This window comes from Arvicola amphibius, chromosome 2 (assembly GCF_903992535.2).
Source record: "Arvicola amphibius chromosome 2, mArvAmp1.2, whole genome shotgun sequence".
Classification (NCBI taxonomy): Eukaryota; Metazoa; Chordata; class Mammalia; order Rodentia; family Cricetidae; genus Arvicola; species Arvicola amphibius.
The window spans coordinates 188,280,884-188,305,215 of record NC_052048.2 but is presented as its reverse complement, the minus strand read 5'-3'; the positions used below and the strand labels follow the sequence as shown (position 1 = coordinate 188,305,215).

At 41.3% G+C, this 24,332-nt stretch overlaps 2 pseudogenes and 2 gene segments (V, D, J or C); all 4 read right to left on the bottom strand.

The window, feature by feature from the left end:
• Positions 1–459: 459 nt before the first annotated feature.
• On the bottom strand, positions 460–1,718 carry LOC119807389 (annotated as a pseudogene).
• Positions 1,719–4,785: 3,067 nt separating this feature from the next.
• On the bottom strand, positions 4,786–5,373 carry LOC119807390. The segment is given in 2 exon segments: positions 4,786–5,192; positions 5,295–5,373. Coding segments are annotated over 2 exon segments (486 nt in total).
• A 14,049-nt stretch (positions 5,374–19,422) lies between these two features.
• On the bottom strand, positions 19,423–21,594 carry LOC119807392 (annotated as a pseudogene).
• A 1,218-nt stretch (positions 21,595–22,812) lies between these two features.
• Positions 22,813–23,392, bottom strand: LOC119807393. The segment is given in 2 exon segments: positions 22,813–23,198; positions 23,301–23,392. Coding segments are annotated over 2 exon segments (465 nt in total).
• Between the last annotated feature and the right edge of the window lie 940 nt (positions 23,393–24,332).

Genomic DNA, 24,332 nt, shown 5'->3' with positions numbered 1-24,332 from the left:
TAGATACTAGCTCAAACACTAGGGATAAATCCTGGTCCCACTTGCCTTGAAGTGAAGTGTCAGACTTTGGAAGCCTTACCCTTTCTGAGGAGTAGATGGGTAGTTGGGTGGGAGGAAGGTCAAGGAAGCAGGAAGAATGGAGGGAGTGTGAAGCAGAGATTGTTATGCAAAATGAGAAAAGATTGTATTTTAAAAGTTCATAATAAAAAAAGAAAAAGAAAGACCTCTCCCTCTCTTCATCTCTTTCTCTCCTTTCTTCTTGGCTGTCATGAGATGGGTACCTCAACTCTGCCATATTCTTCTTGCCAGGTTGTTCTGCCACATTCCAGGCCCCCAAACCACAGTCCAATTAATCATAGACCAAAACATTGAAATTCAGAGGCAAAATAGACCTTCTTCCTTAATTTTCTTAGAACTGACATGATGGAAGAGAAGTGACTATAACACAAATCTCCAAACTCAGTGCTGACTCAACTTTATTGCCCACTTTGCAACACGCAAGTGCAGCATGAGCAGCTTCCTGCAATTGTCCATGCAATTACCACCCACTGAGCCAAGTGGCCTGCACATTGTAACAAGAGCATATGATATTTATATTTTTAAATTCATCAAGACCTAGAAAACAACTATGTACCTTGATATCTGGAATGCTACTCCCTCTATCATTTCTTTTTCTGGAAGAATGAGGAATTGGTCTTACATTTTCCAAGCACGTGTGGCCTGTCAAAACATATATATTTACAGGCAACACAAAATAGACATCAGGCTGCATTTATATGTTTTTATTCATACCACCCTAAAAATAATCACAAAAATAATAATTAAACATTGAGAGATCATGAATTTTAAAGCAGGGGAAATATGAACAGTTACAGAGAAAAGAAAGGGAGAAAATTAAGTAATTAAATTAAAATCTTAAAAAGTAAAAGAAAAATAATCCTACTTGAAATATATTTTGATGGGAAGGAGAGATACAGAAGCAGGGAAAAGGTATGTTTTCAGTGCAGAATAAATGTCCTTAGAAAATCTCTCCATAGTTTAAATCAACACAGCATATATGAAGAAGAAATTGAATGAAGACATATTTAGCTGGCAAGGAAAGAAAAGGGGAAGGCTGAGTAAAGACTGATGAGAGAGAAATGATGTAGGACTTTACAGACTATTGTCCTAATGAGCGAAGGGGCCACTGACCTATAGCGTAAACAGCTTGGAAAAAGATCATAGTTACAGAGTCAGGGATTCCTGGGGCACACCGGCATAATGATTTCTAATTTACTTTATGTGTAGAGAGAATGCAGCCATGCATTGCTGTGTATTATTGCTGGCACAGAAGTACACATCTGTCTGAGAAGGGGAAACCATCTCCAGAATGAAGGAGAAGTTTTCTTTTCTTGGTCTGATTGCTTTGTACCTATCAGGGACATCTTTCTCTGTGTCGCCAACACCATATGAGTAATGAGTCAACCTCAGTCCATGACCCAGGTCCTGCTGATACCAATACATGTGGTCATGGTTATCAGTCTGGTGACAGTTCAGTGTCACTTCTCCTGTTACTTGTTTCTTGGACTTTGGGTGATTTCAGCCTCCATGTGTTCTGTAATGAAGAACATCTTGATAAAAGACTTGGGAATTCTGTTAAGAACAGCACACCTGTGTCCTGTCCAGCACTCACTTGCACACAGGAGACTCAAGGCCACACAGAAGAGCCTGAAATCCATCTCAAGACCAAGGCAAGATCTGATATCTTCCAGCCCTGTTTGCAGAAACTAGAGCTGTGGCTCTTGTTGGCTGAGTGATGCCACTGTCTCCAACAAATGCTTGAGCTGAACGGTTAAGAGGCCACATCCTTGTTGAAAGGAGAGGACGCTTGCTGGTTCCCAGCTGCTCAGCCCCAAAATAATCACACAAAAACCATATTATTTAAATCACTGCTTGGCTGCTTGGCCTATTAGCTCTAGTTTCTTATTGGCTAACTCTTACATCTTAATTTAAACCATCTCCATTAATGTGTGTATCGTGGCTTACTGGCTAAAATTCTGGTGTCTGTGTCAGGCGGGGCTGCATGTCTTCTTCCTCTCTGATGCCACCTTCTTCCCAGCATTCAGTTTAGTTTTCCCTACCTATCTAATTTCCGCTCTATCAACAGGCCAAGGCAGTTTCTTTATTCACCAATGGTAATCACAGCATACGGAGGGGAATCCCACATCACACCCTTTCTTCAAAAGCAAGTCAGCTTTATAGTCACATACTGGATTACACAACAATATTTGAAGAGTATATTCTCAGATTTCTAGTTCTGACCAGAAAATAAATTTGCTGGTTTGGGTTTTATTTCTAGAAGCATGTACTCTTTCTCTGATTTTAGTCAATTTATCAGGCTTGTATTATTCCTACTATGATACCATTCCTTTTTTTACACTGCATTATGTATTCTATGAGTTTTCTATTATTTACTTTGCCTAAATACTCGAAGAAAACCTTCAATGGCTATAAAAACTGCTTGACACCCAGAAGTCTTAAAAAAACACAAAGATGAAGGACATTACAGTTTGAACAATTCTTTTAAGTTATTTCATGCCAATTCAGGGACACAAGCTCTACATTCTAGGCCCAGTCCAGAGTGAGTCCTCATTGATAGGAATTCTGCCTTTGTTTTAGTTGAGGCTGTTGGGGGAGGATTAACTCTTTGTTATTATGCTACCTGTCAAGAGGAAACCTCATTGAGCAATGTGGATGAGTTTGTTATTATGCTACCTGTCAAGAGGAAACCTCATTGAGCAATGTGGATGCCTAGTAATGTGCCAGTCTGGTTACTACAGGATCCCAGAGAGAAGTATGAAATTCATTCAAAAGTTCTTGTATCGCCTTTGTCCTTAGTTTGCTAACATAAAATACCTACCAATACTCCAATAGAGCATAGTTTCCTTACAATAAAAGATATCTCAGTTAGTGCCTTTGCAGATAATATCTTCTTTTTGTGACCACACACCCTGGTGGGATCCCTATGGATACTTTCTATAATCCTACCCTGGTGAGGAAGAACTCAAAAGTGAAGTAGAGACAAAGAGGATCAGCATAGCATCCATATGAAGAATCTGGGTACAGGGTATGGACAGTCCAGAAACTATATTCTCATCTATGCCCTGAGTTCACCTGGTCCCCAGAGACAAGCAGCCACCAAAAACGAGACAATTGCTCATGGTTGAGTCTGTCTAAGAAAGAGTCACTTTCTATTTAAGACATGGATATTTGGAGTGGGGAACATAAAAATTCATAGCTCTTAGGCTCATAACTTTTATTTCCAAACTAAGGTCTGATCTCCCAGTAGTGTTAGTGTTCTGAACAATGTGCTGATTTCATTGGATGGAGAAAAGTCTGCCATAAATATCTCTTGCAAATTGGTTGCTTGATTATTGAGTAACAAATTTTCTTTTGTTGAAAATGAAAGTTACATCTTGAAACTATAAGAAGAATACATGATCTGACTTAATATTATACATCATAACCTATTAGCACTCCAAATAAACACAATAAGCTCAACTTTTCTTTTTTCTTTCTTTTATTATTATTATTATTATTATTATTATTATTATAAATTTTCACCTCCTCCCATTTTCTTCCCCCTCCCCTCATTCCCCCTCTCCATCCCTCTCCAGTCCAAAGAGCAGTCAGGGTTCCCTGCCCTGTGGGAAGTCCAAGGTTCTCCCCCATCCATCCAGGTCTAGGAAGGTGAGGATCCAAACAGACTAGGTTCCCACAAAGCCAGTACATGGAGTAGAATCAAAACCCAGTGCCATTGTCCTTGGCTTCTCAGTCAGCCCTCCATGTAAGCCACATTCAGAGAGTCTGGTTTGATCACATGCTCCATCAGACCCAGTCCAGCTGGCCTTGGTGAGTTCCCATTAGATCGCCCCCACTGTCACAGTGGGTGGGCGCACCCCTCGCGGCCCTGACTTCCTTGCTCAGGTTCTTTCTCCTTCTGATCCTCATTTGGACCTTGGGAGCTCAGTCCAGTGCTCCAATGTGGGTCTCTATCTCTATCTCCATCCATCGCCAGATGAAGGTTCTATGGTGGTATACAAGACATTCATCAGAGTGGCTATAGTATAGGGCGAGTTCAGGCGCCCTCTCCTCAGCTGCTCAAGGAACAAGCTGGGGACATCTTCTTGGACACCTGGGAACCCCTCTAAAAACATGTAGGTATCCTCCTGGATATTGGAATTAGACAAGATTTCCAGGCAAAAATGGAGAGCTTGGGGGTGGGGTAGGATGGGGGTAAGGGGAGATGGGGAGAGAGAAATGAGAAGGGGAGGATGGGGAGAACTTGGGGGAATGGGACAGTTGGTATGGAGGAGGAGTGGATATGGGAGCAGGGAAGTATATATCTTAATTAAGGAAGCTCAACTGTTCTTAAAATACAAGAAGAGATGCTAGATTTTTGACCAGTGCAGAGAATCCATGGAAAGTCATATATTGATTTCAAAGGCAAAGAGATGTAGGTTTCAATCCTAGAACTGATATTCTTAAACAAGAAGTGTTGGATAATTTCATGTTATCACATAGAACTTTTCATCAGCAAATGGATCACTAATGTATCCCTTTGTGATGAAAAATCTAGCTTATGCCAACTCTCAAGTACCCAACACAGAGTAAGGTTCCAACTACTGACTAGGAGCTGGAAAGTACTGGAAGATATGTGAGGACATTTGGAGTCTTGGAGCCCACCCATGTGTTTAGGATTCTGTGTGAGCTCATCTAGACAGAGGGGGTTAGTACAGAACTAATTCACTCTTGTGCCTTGGCTAAGGAAGCTATGTAGTATTTCTCCACCCTCTTTAGTACATCATCAACAAGAGCAGGAAGATTAAGGGACAGAAAGCCTGTGACTCTGTGAGGCTGTGGTGAGCTGGCACAGAAGTACACAGCTGAGTCCTCCAGCTGCAAGGCGCTCATGTTCATCTCAGAGTGATAGTCACTGAACTGCTGGACTGAGAATCGGTTGGGTATGTTTCCTTTTGCTCTTTCCATTTTTTCAAAATGCTGAATGAGGAACTTCAGTTCCTGCCCTAGAGTCTGTTGGTACCAGAACACAGTGTCATGTCCAGAGATGGGAGTACATTTCACAAAGGACCTTCCTCCCTTTGCTTTGATTATGTGTCTTGGAAACTGGATGACCCCGGAATTTGCTGAACCTGGGGAGGCAGGAGACAGGAGTGAGCATCTAGAGGAAGAGAGCATGGGTACAGCAGCAGTAGAGGAGCTCAGGAGCAGTCCCCCCAGAGCTCAGGACTCACTTGTTCCCAGGAGAAAGACAGTGACACAGCAGAGCAGGCTGGGGCCCCAGGCAGAGCCAGGGAGGGCAGTGCCCCACATCCTTCTCCTCAGCATGCTGCTCTCCCTGGTGAGAGCAGGAGTCAGCTCCTCCTTTCAGCTCATTGCTGTGATGTCAGGTTCTGAGGTCAGAGATCTCGCTGACTCCCATAGGCTCTCTGTACCCTTAGGCATACTCTGCTAGCTCAGCCCTTCCACCTTTAGGCTCAGTCTGCTTACTGAAAAGGGAGATGGTTATGCTGAATAAATATTGCCAGTGGTAGCAAGAGAAGCATAAAGGAAATTTCTTTAATAAAAAGCAAGCAAGCAAACAAACTACCCCCCCCCCAGAAAAAAACCACAAAGGACTAAACTCTAAATATTTTCAGACTAGTCATTAGATATCAGCTGTCTTGGGAAGGGGATAGACTTGAGGAAAACCGTCTTTGGTCATCAGGAATACCTCCAAGGCTGAACTGCAGATGCTGAGTGGAAAAACCTCTGAGCAGTTGGAAAACAAAGCAGTCTAAGCTGAGAAGAGTAGAATTTTTAAATTATTGTTGTAGACAGCTAATTTACCTTTGAAGAATTTTAAATACTAAAATTTTGCATTATAATCCCTGTTTGCTATTTGACCATTTGAGTATCCTCTGCTTGCTTATACCTTGTTCCCATTTTCTCTGTGTTTCCTGATGATTATCATCTTCAAATTCATTAATCCTTTCTTCTGGAGCATCCAATCTCCTGCTACTAACAGCCAGGTAGTTCTTAAAACAGATATTACAATTTTTATTCTAATCTTAATCTTATTTTATTTCAATCTTAATCTTGATCTATTATCTTGATTTGGAACTTGGCACATCTCCCTCATTTCTATGAACCTGTTAAGGCATGTGCTGCAGCTACACTGTTTAATGTCATTGTCAGCCAATTTGTCAGAAATAAGTTGTTTTCTAGTGATTGATTTTTTTCCCCTAGTGGTGATCCTATTTTCTTCCCTCTTTGCAAAGCTGTAATCTTTTATTAGGTGCCGAACTGTATGTTTTATGTTTGACAGTGTCAGATACTGTGGCTTACTGATAAGTACACTCTAAGCTTTATTTTACAGTGTGCTTAAGTCACTGAGAAAGAAGAATCAGGGAAATTCCTGTCACAGCACCTTTGGTCTTTGTAAGCTTTGGCAAAGGTAATATATAAAACAGACAGACACAACTTAAAAATCCATAAAGTGATGACTATGTAAAAAATGTACTATTTTAATGCAATGAAGTATTGAAAGAATACCTGATATACACATTGAAAAGGCATCAAATATTATGTGAAGTAAAAGAAATGATACAGAGAGAACAAATATAACTCGAAATTTTGACTTCTGAAAGTAGGTAACATCTTGGGTTTAAGGGAAGACTAGTTAGTACTTAAAGGGTTAATATAGGAGAACACATTGGGACATTCACTTCTACTACACAGTGAATATGTATAAAATACCAGGGGGTGATTGTGGTGATTTGAACGTAATTGCCCCCTGCCCCATAGGCTCATAGGAAATGTGGCTTTTATTGGAGCAAGTTTGCTCTTGTTAGAGGAAGGATGACACTGTGAGAATATGTTTTGAGGTCTGCTTTGCTCAGTGTGACACTCAGTTCACTTCCTGTTACCGTGGAATCAAGGTGTAGCAAGCACCATGTCTGACTGCCTGTCACTATGTAGTCAGCACTATGACAATAATGGATTAAACCTCTTAAAATGTAAGCTACCCCAATTAAATGCTGTTCCTTGATAAGTCTTACTATGGTCATGGTATCTCTTCACATCAATAGACATTCTAACTAAGTCAATTACATATATGAAAACAGTGATGGAGTTCAAAAAATAACTATCCATTATGCTACTTTGGTTTCTTCTCCTTCTGACCTGTAGGGGCTTGAGTCAAAAACAAGAAAGAAAAAAAAAATCTCTCTCAGCTTCCCCTGCTAGACAAAACACAGATTCTCCAAAAGCCTCTCCCTGGGAGTTCAGCCAACCAGGAAAAATTAAGTTATCACAGGAGGAGTCACTGGAGGCCCGTAGCATGGGCAGACAGAATTCACAGGTCTATTGTCATCCAAAAAGAACATTTTTATCATCTCCCAAAAAGTCTGTTCTTTCCCAACCTTCCTTCCTCACCCTGGGAAGAGGGAATAGAAGTTTCTAGACACCATTAGGTGGCTAGATATTTCTTTCCTTTTCCTCGCATGTCCCTAGGAATGCAGTGAGCTTGCATAGCTTTTCACCTGCTCATTTTTAATTTGTTTCACAGACACAATGCAAAGAATAGAGAAATAAACTCCCTGTACAGCTGTCTAAGTGTAATTTTATGTTGCCAAGTATTTTACCCTTAAGAAGTAAAAATCAGAGAACATTCTCAAAATGACAACACTGAATTAAAGTACATATTAATAGCTCAGTCCTCCATGGAGGTAGTCAAAGGAAAAGAACCCAAATAATTCACATATATTAGTAACTAACATAAATTAGATTTGTTAGAGCATCCCATGGAGTGTTTTCTTATGTGGCTATAATTTTCTTCTGTGGTATAACACAGCTCCTAGTAGTCCACAGCTCTGTGTATTCTGTTTTTCAATTCTTTATGAAATATTCCTATCTGGTAAGTTTGAATTCAAGTCTCCTCACTTCAGCTGCTAAATCTTTATTTCTGAGTAAAAGTGAAAAAAAAATGTTAATGTGGTAATTACTATTTAGTCTTCTGTGATTTGAAAATTTACATGGAGTATTTATTTATTAGGTTATCTTTTTTATTACAAAATATTCCTTTTCTATTTGGGGGTAGCAATTACATTAGGCAAGTTTGGCTCTATTGCAAAGCAAAATAGAGCTTATTTGGTTTAGATGAGAAGTATTTCTCCAAAGATTCACATACTAAGGACTTAGTTGTCTACACTGTGTTCAGAGAAAGAACTTTGAGATATATTAACTGATGAAGATTTTGAATGTACTAATGGCTAATACGTGGACTGGTTTATTTTAGCAAGGACTTTGAGTGATGGAGACCAACTTTTGAAAGCAGCATCTCACAGGAGGATATAGCTCACCAGGCATGTGACATGCAATTAAAAGATCTTCCTTCTCTTCTCTTCTCTTCTCTTCTCTTCTCTTCTCTTCTCTTCTCTTCTCTTCTCTTCTCTTCTCTTCTCTTCTCTTCTCTTCTCCTCTCCTCTCCCCTCCCCTCCCCTCCCCTCCCCTCCCCTCCCCTCTCTTCTCTTCTCTTCTCTTCTCTTCTCCCCTCCCCTCCCCTCCCCTCTCCTCTTCTCCCCTCCCCTCCCTTCTCTTCTCTTCTCTTCCTTCTTGGCTGTCATGAAACCAGAATATGTTCTGACATATTCTTCATGCCATGCTGTTCTTCTACAATACAGGCCCCAAACCAGGAAATCCAAATAATCACAGGCCAAAACCTTTGAAACACTGAGCCAAAATCAAATTATACCTCCTTCCTTTATTTTCTCAGACGTCATGACGTCATAAATGTGACTATGACATGAATCTCCAAACACAATGCTGACTCAGCTTTACTGCCCATTCTGTAAAGTGCAGTGTGGCATGAGCAGCTTCCTACTATTTTCTACCCACTGCTCCATGTTAGTGACATATTGCAACAGGAGAATCTGATACTTTCATTTGTAAAGTCATCAAGATATGGAAAAAGAATAATAGATCCTGAAATCTGGTATGATAATTCCTCCAACATTTTTGTCAATTTAATCCTCCTGAGAGAGGAAGAGTTTGTTTTCCCCAGGATGAGTTCTAAATTAGTTAGGGTTTCTATTGCTGTGAAGAGACACCATGAACACGGCAACTCTTAAAAAAGGAAAAACATTTAATTGGATTGGCTTACATTTTCAGAGGTTTAGTCCATTATCATCATGGTACAACATGGTGGCATGCCAGCAGACATGGTGATGGCTACATCTTGATATGAAGGCAACAGGAAATGAATTGAGTTCCACACTGAGTAAAGGTTGAACAAAGGAGACCTGAAAACCCACCCACACAGTGATACATTTCCTCCAGTAAGCCCACAGCTACTCCAACAAAGCCACACCTCCAAACATTAATACCACTCCCTTATGTGGTAAATTGTGTGTGTTGGGGGGGGATAAATTACATTCAAATTGCAACATTTGACACCCTGGTCCCCATAAGCCTGTGAAAATGTCATAATTCAAAATACATGTAGTTCAACTTCCAAAGTCCTCATAGTCTATCACAGTCTTAATAATGTTCAAAAATCTAAAGTTCAAAGTATATCCTGAGATTCATGCAATCTCTTCACTCTAGTCCCCTTAAAATCAAAATAAAGAACTCAGGTAACATACTTTCAAAACAAAATGACACAGGATACACATTGCTGCTGCAAGACAAAAAGAAGGGAACATAGTAAGAAAGTGGTAGATTTGAGCAAGACTGAAAACCAGCTGAGCAAAGTCCAAACATTGCCTCTCCATATCTGATATCAAAGCACTTTTTAGAACTCTAACTTTTTTCATATATTTTTTTTTTTACTACAGCATACTTCTTTTGTCGGCTGGTTCCACTTTCTGCTAGCAGGTTTCTTTGACAGGTGTCCCACAGCTCTGGCTTCTCCAACATCTTGGGGTCTCCAAGACCATTCAGGCTTCAACTTAACAGTTTCACGGAATGGCCTCTTTAGGTCTCCATTCAGGGATACCCTTGACTCATGCCTGGCCTCAGCAGCTTTCCTTAATTACTGAGGCAAATTTCATAACCCCTTTTTTCTATTTTAATGCCAGAGCCACGTGGCCAAAGCTGCTGTTTACTAGGACTGGAACATGTACCCCTCATTTACTTACATCTTCACCAGCTTTCTGTTTTGTGTGATTTTCTTCACTACCTAGCTTGGCTGTTCTGGAACTTGCTTTATAGACCAGGCTGACCTTGAACTCAGAGATCATTCAATTGTCTCTTCCGCAAATTTCTTGTTTTCCATGGTTTCGTTCACTGCCTAAGCAGGGATATTCTGGAATTTGCTATGTAGACCAGGTTGTCCTCAAACTTAGAGATCCACAGCTTCTATGTTCTGAGTATTGGGAATAAAGACATGCACCACCAAACCAGGCTCTAAGCTTCTTTAATTGCTTTTCACAAGTTGGAAACATGGCTGGATGATATCTTTCCTGAGGTCCCATACCCTTTATTCAATTTCTTAATCTGTTTATGTCTTTGACCACAGGACTTAGCTCCATTCCACTTTTTCATGCTTCTTTGCTCCTCAAACATTACATTTTGTATTTTTTTTCTTTGCTCAGATTGCTCCTTTTCATTATAAACCTTCAGTAGAGTTATCATTAATAAGCACAGGACAGAATCTCTACTAAGCTGTGTTGAGACTTCCTCGGTTGAGGGAATTAATCCAAAATCTTCACTTTGACCTCAATTAGAATCTTTTGATAAGGGGAAAAAGCAGTCACATTCTTCACCAAAATATCACAAGAATGATCTCTTGGCAATATACTAAAATTCTTTTGCTATGAAACTTTTTGAGGCGGCACCTCCACAGTTCAAATCACACTTTACCACCACTGTCTTCCATGTTTCTACTAGTATGGCCCATTAAGCATTGCTTAAAGCATTAAAATACCTTTCTAATCCATAATTCTGCTTCTCATATTCCTTTGAACAGAACCATCATATCAGCAATATTCTACTGCTGGTATCACCTTCTGCCTTAGTAAGGTTTTCTGTTGTTGTAAGGAGCCAACATGACCATGGCAACTCTTACAAAGAAAAAACACTTAATTGGGGTGGTCTACATTTTCAGAGGTTCAGTCCATTACAACCGTGGTACAGCATGGTGGCATGCAGTCAGACATGGTGCTGGTTACGTCTTGGTCTGAAGACAACAGGAAATGAATTGACTCTCACACTGAGGGAAGCTTCAACAGTAAACACCTCAAAGTCCACCCCCACAATGAGAGATAGTCCCTTAAGGACACATCTACATCAACAACGATGACAACTCCTAATAGTACAACTTCCTATGAGCTTATAGGGGAAATTACACTCAGACTACCACAGACTCCTACATGGTTAACCAACCACAGGCAGGCATTCCTAAAAGTATAAATATTAGAGACACTAAATAGATTCAGCAGGTCAAATTAATTTATTGAAGCATACCACACAAAAGGCAAACAAAAAATAATAATTAAAAAATATGAGGCTATGAATTTGAAAGAGGAGGGAATCATGTGAGAAACTAGAAGAAGAAAGAAAGGAGAAATAATATAATTAAAATAAAATCTTTAAAAAATGAAAGAAAAATAATCCAACCTAAAAGATATTTTCATGGGAAGAAGAGATCCAGAATAAAAGGGAAAACTGTGTCTTCAGTCTAGGAGGAATGTACTAGAAGAACATCTCTAGGGTTGCAAACAGTATAGTACACATGAGGAAATAATGGAATGTAGTCATGTTCAACTGGAGAGAAAGAACCTACGGAGCTAGGTAAAAGTTGATAATAGAGATGAGTAAAGAAAATGACGTAAGACCTTATGGGCTATTCGCTACTGATCTATGGAGCAAACACAGCCTGGTTAGAGATCATATAAGAGATTCAGTTGGATGGTAGAGCGGCTGACAAGTTCACTGAAGGTACAGGGAGGGAGATGGTGGCTGTGACCTTATCAAATGGGTCATAAGGAACTACATTTAATGATTCGTTTTCAGCTGGGCTAGTATTGATAGCACAAGCATTCAATCCTAGCACTAGGGAGGAGGAGGCAGGCAGATCTCTGCAAATTTCTGGCCAGCCTGGTTTACAATTTGAGTTCCAAGACTATTACACAGAGAAACTGTCACTAAAAAACGAAACAGAAAGATTTACCTTCCTCTCAGAAAGGGGAACAAAGGGTGGGGATGAAACAAGCAGCCGTGAAAAGCTGGTAGAATGGACATCAGTGAGGCTGAGATCCAAGCTGAAATGTCCTAGTTTGTCAGAGCCCAGGGACTCCTACAGAGGCACAGACTTCCTGGGGCACACAGGCACCTTGACTTCCTAGTTTACTTTCTGTGCAGAGGGGAGGCAGCCACACACTGATGTGTATCACTGCTGGCACAGAAGTACACAGATGTCTGAGAGGGGGAAGCCTTCTCCAGAATGAGAGAGAAGTCCTCTATCCTTGGTCTGATGACCTTGTACCCATCAGGGACATCTCCTATCTCAGTGCTGCCAGCACCATATGAGTAATGGATCAGCCTCAGTCCATGACCCAGGTCCTGCCGGTACCAGTACATGTTGCCATGGTTATCCGTCTGGTTACAGCTTAGTTCTACTTTTCCTCCTGTTACTGTCACCTTGCTTCTTGGGCTTTGGGTGACTGCAGCCTCCATGTGTTCTGTAATAGAGGAAGACAGATCCTGATGATGTCATCTTAGCTAAAAGACCTAGGAATTCAGTTAAGAGCAGCACACCTCTGTCCTGTCCAGCACTCACTTGTACATAGGACACTCAAGGTCACACAGAGAAGCCTGAAGTTCATCTCAGGACCAAGGCAAGATCTGATGTCTTCCAGCCCTGTTTTTGGAAACTAGAGCTGGGGCTCTCAGTGACTTGGTGATGTCACTGTCTCCAACAAATGCTTAAATTGCAGAGTTAACATGCCACACCCCCTCCTACAGAAATAAGTCAACTTTCATTTATAATCACATAGTTGGAATATGCAACAATATTTGCAATATATACTCACATATTAACAGCACAGATGGGAAAAATTGAATTTGTTTTGTATTTATACATGCATGTACTCTTTCTTTGGTCTTTCCTAACATATTAGGCTTATTTTATTCCTACTATGACACTATTCTGTATTTTGTATTGTTTTGATTTTTACTACTTCTATAATCTCTGTTGAATTGTTATGACATGCCATATTCTATGAGGTTTCTACTAATACTTTATTTGCCTGAATACTTGAAGATAAACCTTCAGTGCCATCTTGGCTACAAAGACTGCTTGACACCAAGAAAGCCATCTTTCATTATGTCAATTTCAATCTTCAGTTGGTTGTGTGACTGTTCTGGCTAATAAATCAAAGAGAAGTCTTTCTGGGATTTTAATGTGTTTGTGCATGTATATAAATTTTTAGAATTATTCAAGAAAATTTTACCAAATAGCAAAAAGTAATATTTTCAATAAAAAGAGAGATGTGAACATGAAAAAAAAGAAAGCTTTTAAAACATCAAAGTTGAGGTCATTACAACTTGAGTAATTCTTACAAGCTATCTCATACCCTTTCAGGGACACCAGCTCTACACTCTAAGCTAGACAGTGTGCTCTCTTTGACAAAATAAATTTCCTCTTGTTTCAGGAGATGCTCTGGAGGGTCGGCATAAGCTTTTCTCACTGTGATTCCTGTCAAAAGGAAGTCTACTTCAGCAATGTGGGTGAGCTGTTTGCCTCATAATGTGCAGGTCTGGTTTGTCTCAGTTCCCAGGAAAATATAAGTACTTCATTCAAAAGTTCATGTCTTAAGTTTCCTAACATGAAACACTAACCTTCATTCAAAGGCATTGTAGGTTCCTTCCTAAGTAAAGCAGAGCTCAGTTAATGACAACATAGATAATATCAAAGTATAAAACCTCCTTCTCTGAACATATATCCTGGTGGGATCTTGATGGAGAGTTTGTATAATCCTACTCTGATGAAGCAGGTCTCGGAAACATAAGCAGAGACAATATGAAGAAGCTGGGGACAGAATCTGGCCATGCCAGAAAAGAAATGCTCAAAACATGGCTGATCCCCAGAGACTAAGAACCACAAGAAGAAAGTCAACTACCCATGGCTGTGTCTGTCCAAGAAAGAGGCACTTTCTACTTTACTCTTGAATGTTTGGAGTGGGGAACATGGAATTTCATAGCTCTGAGGCTCATTTCAGAAATAATATCTGATCTACCAGTAATGTTAGTCTGCTGAACAACAATACTCTGCTTTTGTTGGAGAAAGAAGCCTCTGTCATAAATATCTCTTCATATGTCTTTTAAATTGATTGCTTGATTATTGAGTAACAAATTCTCTTTTGTTGAAAATGTAAAGTTCATCTTGACACTATGACAATACAAATATCATCTGGCTTAATATTATACATCAATAACATGGCAGTAGTCAATACATTCCCACAAAGCTCAGCTGTTTATAACAAAAGAGACAGTGAGCTACTCCATTTATTTATTTATTTATTTATTTATTTATTTATTTATTTATTGGTTAAAAATGGGAAACAGAAAATTCAGAACTTTAACTTAGAATGCAAAGAGATAAAGGTTTCAATTCTAATGCTGATATTCTTAAACATGAAATGTTGGGAAATTTCATAAACTAATGATTCCTATTATGTATAGAAATCTCCATCTACAAATGGATACACTACTGTATACCCCTGTCTTAAAGCATGCAGTTTAAGCCCACTCCCTAGCATCCAGCACAGAGTAGGATTCCTACCACTGGCTAGGAGCTGAGAGGTGCCAGCAGAGACAGAAAAACAACTGGGTATCTTGGAGCCTACCCCTATGTTTAGAACTATCTGTGTGAGCACAATGAGAAATTTATAAAGAGCTATAAGCATTTCTTGGCATTGACAAAGGCTGTGAGGCATCTCCCCATCCCTAACTAGTATATCACTGACAGGGACAGGAAGGTTAAGAGACAGAAAGCCTGTGACTCTGCGAGGCTGTGATGAGCTGGCACAAAAGTACAAAGCAGAGTCCTCCAGCTGCAAGGCGCTCATGTTCATCTCAGAGTGATAGTCATTGAACTGCTGGACTGAAAATCGGTTGGGTATGTTTCCTTTCTCTCTTTCCATTTTTTCATAATGCTGAATGAGGAACGTCAGTTCCTGCCCCATAGTTTGCTGGTACCAGCCCACACTGGCATGTCCAGAGATGGGAGTACATTTGAGAATGGACCTTCCTCCCTTTGCTTTGATTATGTGTCTTGGAGACTGGATGACCCTGGGATTTGCTGAACCTGGGGAGGCAGGAGACAGGAGTGAGCATCTAGAGGAAGAGAGCATGGGTGCAGCAGCAGTAGAGGAGCTCAGGAGCAGTCCCCCCAGAGCTCAGGACTCACTTGTTCCCAGGAGAAAGACAGTGACACAGCAGAGCAGGCTGGGGCCCCAGGCAGAGCTAGGGAGGGCAGTGCCCCACATCCTTCTCCTCAGCATGCTGCTCTCCCTGGTGAGAGCAGGAGTCAGCTCCTCCTTTCAGCTCATTGTCTGTGATGTCAGGTTCTGAGGTCAGTGATCTTCTTGGCTCCCATAGGCTCTCTGTACCCTTGGGCATAATCTGCTAGCTCAGCCCTTCCACCTTTAGTCTTAGCCTGCTCAAGAGGAGGGGTGATATCTGTACTGAATAAACATGACTGGCTGTTAGGAAGTCCTATTCATGATTTCTTCTTAGCTTTCTTCTTTTTATTATCTCCAAGGGATTTTGGATGGCAAAGTCTACAGTTCATGGCTCCCTTTGTTGATACCCAGTGCGTGTGCAAAGATAACTGACCAGCTGTCCCCAAACCTTTGGCTCCTGATACTGCACTGATTCCGTTCCTTAGCTTATTCTTGAGCTCTGCCTGCGTCTATTGCCAGAGATCCCAGCAGCTCAGTCCATGGATCCGCAGCGCCCCCTAGTGGCAAGCTGTGTAGTCACAGGGCTGTATTTCTGGCTGTTGAGGCTGTGAGCTCTCAAAATCAGGCACCTGTGGTGGACTAGAAAACATCAGAGTTTTTCGCTGTACCCGTTGCTTACCAAAATCTCAAGTTGTGGCTGTGGTAATGAGAGATACATTAAAGGAACTTCATTTTTCAAAAAGAATGAAACAGAAAAGCAAATAACCCAAAACCAAAGGAAGCCACAACAGAATAAATTTAAGACTTAACACCGTGTTTCAGGAAGACATACACCAATCATTAGATGTCAGCTGCCCTTGGAAGGGGCAAGGCTTGTGGAAAACAGTCTTTGGCCATAGGAAATTACTAGAAGGCCTGACTGCAGATGCCATCAGTAGAGAAGTTTCTGAGAACCAGTCTAAGGAAGAAAAGGCCAATAAAGGCAGATTGTTAGAATTATTGTTACAGACAGCTAGCTTGCCTTTGCAGAAATGTAAATATTAAAATTTTATGTTGTAATCCCCACGTTCCTTATTTGACCATTTGAGTATCCTCAGCTCACATATATCTTGTTCTCATTTTCTCTGGGTTTCCTTATGAATATCACCTTCGAATTCATTAATCCTTCCTTCTGGAGCATCCAATCTTCTGCTACTAACAGCCAGCTATTTCTCAAAGCAGACACACAATTTTGTTTCTAGAAATTTGACTGGGAGCTGTGCATGTCTCCCTCATTTCTGCCAACCCATCAAGGCGTGTGCTGCAGCTACATTGTTTAACGCCATTGTTAGTCAATTTGTCAAAAATAAGTTGGTTTCTCGTGACTGATCTTTCCTGTAGTGATGAGTCCTGTTTTCTTCCTTCTTTGAGAAACTGCACTCTTCTCTTAGATGCCAAACTGTACATCCTACATTCGACAGTGTTAGATACCGTGGTTTTCTCACACCACAGCTTTATTATGCAATGTGCTTATGTCCCTGATAAACAAAAACCAAGGAAATTCCAAGAAGATTATTATTGTTCATTTTAGGCTCTGGCAAAGGTATCTAAAAAACATAGAGATGGACACAACTCAAAAATCCATAAATTGATGGGTAGGTGGTAAAATGTAAAAATTTCATACAATGAATAAGTGAAAAAAGTCAGGTTCTTATACACATTAAAATGTATCACATATTATGTAAAGTGGAAGAAATCAGACACAAAGAGAAAAAATATAATTCTAAACATAGACTTCCTAAAATAGGCGAGATCAGGGCACAAAAGGAACAATAGTCACTGCTTAACAGATGTAGAGATGAAAATTTGGGGGGAAATAGTAATGACGAGTTGACATCACAATAAGTATGCGTAAAATACCATGAGCTTATCTATAATGAGACAGAGATGCAGTTCAGGAAAAGGCTGTCCGGTATGCTTCCTTGGTTTCTGCTTCTTCTGACCTAAAGGTGCTTGGGGAAAACAGTATGAAAAAAATCTTTCTCTTAGTTTCTCCTGGTAGACAAAACACAGATTCTCCGAAAGAAACATGGGAGCCTGTCTCTGGGAGTTTAGCCAACCGGGCAGGATTATGTTATCACAGGAGGAGACACTGGAAGCCCATACCACACCAGACAGACTTCCCAGAGTCTATCATCCCTTCTCCTAAGGACATTGTCGGTTTTCCTCCAAATATTTATTCTTCCCCAACCTTCCTGCATCACCTACACATCAGCCAGTGAAGAGGGAATAGAAGTTTCTAGATGCCAATAGGTATTTAAATATTCATGTCCTCTCATTTCATATCCTTAGGCATGCAATTAACTTGCAGGTGTTTTTGCTTCTTAATCAGTGAATTTATTTCCTAGGCACAATGCAGAGAGTAAACAAATATACCTTACTTAATCATCAAAGTTAACTTTGTTGTTACTATGAATATCATTTCAATCATAAAAATTGCAAAGGACTGTCCTCAACATGGCAAAGAAAAGAAAAGTACATATTAATAGCTGAATTCTATACGGATGTACTGAAGGGAAAGAAGCCAAGTAACTCAAATGCACTGGTAACTAATGAAATGGTGTTTGTTAGCGAGCATCCCGTGGAAAGTTTTCTGATGTGGCTGTAATTTTCTTCTGTAGATTACTACAGTTCCTAGTAGTTCACACCTCCATACACATTCTATTTTGTGATTCTTCAGAAAATGCTTCTTACCTGGTAAGTTTGAGTTCAAGACTCATCACTTCAGCTGTTGATGGGTTTTTGACAAGTGACAATGAAAAAAGTTAATGTTTTTTGTAATTCCTATTTATTCCTTTGTGACCTGATAACACATACAGAATATTACTGAACATATATTTGGTAGTCTTCTTTATTAATAAAACTCAATGAACTGATTACTAGTGGGATTCTGCTATATTCATAGACGGGAGCCTTGTGCAGTAATCTCACAGAAGCTTCCTCAGGCAGTAGACGGGAGTGGGTGCAGACCCCACAGCCAGACATTATTTGGAGAGTCTACACTGGAGTTCTCCATAGGGTCCCTCCCATTTGAGATCTGGGATCTGTTCAGAAGGGAGGGGCAAACTGAAGAAGTCAGTGAGACAGACAACACCGGGAGAACATATCCCACCAAATCAACTAAGCAGGACTCATACGGGCTCACAGAGATTGAAATGGCAAGCAAAGGACCTGCATGGGTCTGTACTAGGTACCCTGTGAGTATTAGTATGTAGTACTCCTAAAAGTGGGAGTGGGTATAACTCTGACTCTCCTTAGTCTGTTATTGAGACTCTTTTCCTCCTATTGCATTGCTTTGTCCAACCTCAATATGAGGGCTTTTGCCTTGTCTCCCCTCCTCCTCCTCCCCCTCATCCTTCCCCTCCTCCTCTTCCTCCTCCTTTTCCTCCTTCTCCTCCTCCTCTTCCTCCTCTCCCTCCTCCTCCTCTTCCTCTTCCTCCTCCTTTTCCTCCTTCTCCTCTTCCTCTTCCTCCTCCTTTTCCTCCTTCTCCTCCTCCTCTTCCTCCTCTCCCTCCTCCTCCTCCTCTTCCTCCTCCTCTTCCTCCTTCTCCTCTTCCTCTTCCTCCTCCTTTTCCTCCTTCTCCTCCTCCTTTTCCTCCCTCCCTCCTCCTCCTCCTCTTCCTCCTCCTCTTCCTCCTCCTCCTCCTCCTCCTTCCCCTTCTTCTCTCTTCTCCTTCTCTAATACAGTACCTTCAACTGCAGCTTCCCCTACCTCCACTTCTCTTTGTTTTATGCTATTTGGCTGTTTTTCTTGAAAGCCTGCTCTGAAATGGAGAGGGAGTGGATCTGGGAGGGGGAGCTAGGAGGAGTGGAGGGAGGGGTAACTGTGGTGGAAATGTACTATACGAAAGAAGAATCTATTTTCAATTAAAATAAACAAATAAATAAAATATACTTTTTCTATTTTGAATAATTATATTAGACAGGGTTTGCAATATTACAAAGCAAAATAGTGCTTATTTGGTTGAAGTGAGAAACATTCCCCAAAGATTAATGTATTAAAGGCTTATTTGTCTACACAGTGTTCAAAGGAAGAGCTTTGAGGAAAATTAGAACGTAAAGGCTTTTATTTCAACATTGACTAATCAATTGATAAATTTATGATGGAAAGCAGAACCTAGTAGTAGGTCATCAGAGGAATGCAGTTAAAAGATCTCTCTCACGGACACCCTCTCTCTCCTCCCCCTCCTCTTCTTCCTCTCCCTCTCCTCTTCTAGCTTCTCATCTTCTCTTCTTTTCTTTTTTCTTATCTTCTCCTCTCTTCTCTTTTCTTCTCTTCTTTATTTTCCTTCTTGGCTGTCAAGAGATAGGCAACACAGCTCTGCTATTTTCTTCCTGACAGTTTGTTCTGCCACAACACAGGACCGCAAAACACAGGTCCAATTGATCATAGAACAAAACTCTGAAGTATTGAGGTAAAATACACCTTCTTCTTTCAGCATTTTAGACCTGTCATGAGACCAGAAAAATGACTATGACAGGAATATCCAAACTCAATGCTGATCCAAGCTTGGCTTTATTGCATGAGTGACTTTTTGCAATTGTCGACCCAATTACCACCCACAGAGGCAAGTTAATCTCTTCTTTTTATTTGTAAATTTATCAAGATATAAAAAAGAGTAATGGGTCTTGAAATCTGGCATGATAATTCTCCAGCTTTTTCCTTCTTGCAATTAAGGACTGCAGAGAGAGGGGACTTAGTCTTCTTAAGGATGAGTCTCCTACATTGTTAGCCAATCACAAGCAGGCATCCCTAAAAGTGTAAATGTAAGTAACAATAAATAGACTCAACAGGTTGAATTTATTTTTATTTAATTTAATTTTATTTTTATTTTTATTGAATTTATTTTTATAAGAATCATATACACAAAAAACAAACAAAATAATATTAATTAAAAATATGAGGCAATGAAAGAGGAGAGAATCGTGTGAGGAGTTAGAAGAAGAAATAAGAGAAGAAAGTATATAATTAAATTAAAACCTTAAAAGGGTAAATGAAAAATGATCCAGTACATTTTCCTGACATCTTGAAGAGGCAAAGGCATGTTTTTAGTGCAGAAGAAATGTCCTAGGATGAATATCCCCAGAGTTGAAAACAGCACAGCATAAATGAAGAAGTAACGGAATGTAGACAAGTTTAGCTAGAGAGGAAAGAACCTGGATGGCTGGGTAAAGACAAATGAGAGATAAGAGAGAAGAAAATGGCATGAGACCTTATGGGCTATTGTCCTATAGAACAAAGGGACTACTGACCTGCAGAGTAAACACAGCCTGGAAAGCAGATAAGTGACTGGGTTGCATAGTAAAGTGACTGAGGAGCTCACTGAGGCCGCAGGGAAGAAAATAATGGCTGTGAGAGTATCAAAGAGTCACTGTGACTTCAATTAAAGATTGAGCTTCCTCTCTGAAAGGAGAACAAGGGGTGGGGATGAAACAAGCAGCCGTGAAAAGCTGGTAGAGTGGACATCAGTGAGGCTGAGATCCATGGTGAAAAAATGTCCTAGTTTGTCAGAGCCCAGGGACTCCTACAGAGGCACAGACTTCCTGGGGCACACAGGCACCTTGACTTCCTAGTTTACTTTCTGTGCAGAGGGGAGGCAGCCACACACTGATGTGTATCACTGCTGGCACAGAAGTACACAGATGTCTGAGAGAGGGAAGCCTTCTCCAGAATGAGAGAGAAGTCCTCTGTCCTTGATCTGATGACCTTGTACCCATCAGGGACATCTCCGTTCTCTGTGCTGCCATCACGAAATGAGTAATAGATCAGCCTCAGTCCATGACCCAGGTCCTGCCGGTACCAGTACATATAATTGTGGTTATCCGTCTGGTTACAGCTTAGTTCCACTTTTCCTCCTGTTACTGTCACCTTGCTTCTTGGGCTTTGGGTGACTGCAGCCTCCATGTGTTCTGTAATAGAGGAAGACAGAGCCTGATGATGTCATCTTAGTTAAAAGACTGGGGAATTCCATTAAGGACAGCACACCTGTGTCTTGTCCAGCACTCACTTGCACACAGGAGACTCAAGGTCACACAGAGGAGCCTGAAGTTCATCTCAGGACCAAGGCAAGATCTGATGTCTTCCAGCCCTGTTTCTGGAAACCAGAGCTGTGACTCTCAGTGACTTAGTGATGTCACTGTCTCCAACAAATGCTTGAACTGCACAGTTAACATGCCACACCCCTTCCCTACAGTAACAAGTTGATTTTAAAGCACAGTCTCCTAATTACTTTATGCAACAATATTTATAATGGATATACAAATATTACTAACAGAAGTCTGTGGGAGAGTCTTCTGTTTGAGTTGATTTCATTGGCTAATAAAGAAACTGCCTGGCCCATTTGATAGACCGCCCCTAAGGTGGGTGGAGTAGACAGAACAGGAAGAGGAAGTGAGGTAGAAGGATCAGTCAGATGCTACACCTCTCCTAAGTTAGACAGACTGCCGTGCCTCTCCTCAGAGAGAGATGCCAGATGCGATGAAGCTCCAGCCCAAGATGGACGCACGCTAGAATCTACCTGGTAAGGCACCACTTTGTGGTGCTACACAGATTATTAGATATGGGTTAGTCAAGATGTGAGGAAGAGGCTGAAACTAAGGGCGAGGCAGTGTTTAAAAGAATACAGTTTCCGTGTAATTATTTTGGGTAAAGCTAGCTGGGTGGCCAGGAGCTGGGCGGCGAGAAGCCGGCCCGCAGCTCCCCCCACTACAGAAGTCAGAAAGAATATGCTGCTTGTTTTTTCTTTTTAGATGCATGTGCTCTTTCTCTGATTTTAGTCAGGGCTGGGGTTAGGATTATTAAAAAATGTAAATCAAATTTTGACCCTATGACAATACAAACTTTATCTGGCTCAATATTACTCATGTATAACCTGCAGCATCTCCCCAGACATACACACTAACTCCAGCTAGTTTTACAACATAAGAGACAGTGAGCTGTTACATTTTTGACCCAAAATGGGAAGCACCAAGGAAATTAAGAACTTTGAGTTAGAAGTCAAGGAGGTGCAAATTTTAATCCTTGGGTTGATATTCTCAAACATGAAATATTGGGAATTTTATGTTATTGATTCCTATTGATGTATAGAACTCTTCATCTACAAAATGCATATATTAATGCCTACACTTGTCTCAAAATATATTGGTTATGACCACACCCAAGCACAGAGTAGGGTTTCCTAACACTGTCTAGGAGCTGGAAGGGACTTGTAGAGATGTGAAAACACCTGGAGTCTTGGGACCCACCCCAGTTTTAAGACCACTCTGTATGGGATCAGGTAAATAATGAGGGGTTTAATAAAGATCTAGAAGCATTTCTGGGCCTTGGCTAAGGCTTTGTATCATCTCTGCCCCTCTCTAGTATGAAACTAGCAAGAGCAGGAAGATTAAGGGACAGAAAACCTGTGACTCTGTGAGGCTGTGGTGAGCTGGCACAGAAGTACACAGCTGAGTCCTCCAGCTGCAAGGCGCTCATGTTCATCTCAGAGTGATAGTCACTGAACTGCTGGACTGAGAATCGGTTGGGGATGTTTCCTTTGTCTCCCTCCATTTTTTCATAATGCTGAATGAGGAACTTCAGTTCCTTCACCTGAGTTTGCTGGTACCAGCCCACACTGGCATGTCCAGAGATGGGAGTACATTTGAGAATGGACCTTCCTCCCTTTGCTTTGATTATGTGTCTTGGAGACTGGATGACCCCAGGATCTGCTGAACCTGGGGAGGCAGGAGACAGGAGTGAGCATCTAGAGGAAGAGAGCAAGGGTGCAGCAGCAGTAGAGGAGCTCAGGAGCAGTCCCCCCAGAGCTCAGGACTCACTTGTTCCCAGGAGAAAGACAGTGACACAGCAGAGCAGGCTGGGGCCCCAGGCAGAGCCAGGGAGGGCAGTGCCCCACATCCTTCTCCTCAGCATGCTGCTTGCTCTCCCTGGGGAGAGCAGGAGTCAGCTCCTCCTTTCAGCTCATTGCCTGTGATGTCAGGTTCTGAGGTCAGAGATCTTGTTGGCTCCCATAGGCTCTCTGTGCCCTTGGGCATAATCTGCTGGTTTAGTTCTTCCCCCGTTTGGCTCAGCCTGCATAGTGGAATGGGGGTGTTGACTGTGCTGAGGAAACAATGTCTGGGTGTAGGAAAATCCCTTTCCTCCTTTCTCTGAGGCTGTTGTTTCCTTTTCTTTTCCTAGCTCCAGGTGTTCTGGATTGCGAAGACTGGAGGGCATTGCTTCCTGTGATGTTTCCCAGTGAGCAAAGATGATTGATTACCTGACCCTCACCCTGTACCTACTGAGCCTGCACTGTTTCTGGTTCCACAGCCAACACCCTACTGTGGGCTCCATCTTACACCTCGGCGTCACCCTCTGAAGCACTGTTCACAGCTCACTTGGTGAGCTCTGCAGTGCCCTCTAGTGACCTGGTGCTCAGTCAATGAGATGTACCTCTACTGGTTGTAGGGGACGCTGGGAGCTCCCAAAATCAGGCCTCAGGGTTAGGCTAGAAAACATCACGAGTTCAAGAGTAGTTGCAGTTTTAATTTACCCAGGGAAACACCAAGTTTTATCTGAGCCGGTGAGGGAAATCATTCAAAAAAGAATAAATTCTAAGTCATATCACACTGTAGACGTTCACTAGTCATTAGATGCCAGGTGACCTTGGAAGAAGTGACCTGGACAAAATACTCTTTAGTTCAGAGGAATTTTTATAGAGGGCTGACTGGGGAGACTATCAGTGGAGGAGCCTAGTGAGCGCTTGGGAAAATAGACCAATCCAAGGAAGAGAAAGCTGAGAAGGGTAGAATGGTGGAATTGTTGTTGTAGACGTCTAGCTAGTCTTTAAAGAAGTTTACATATTAAACATT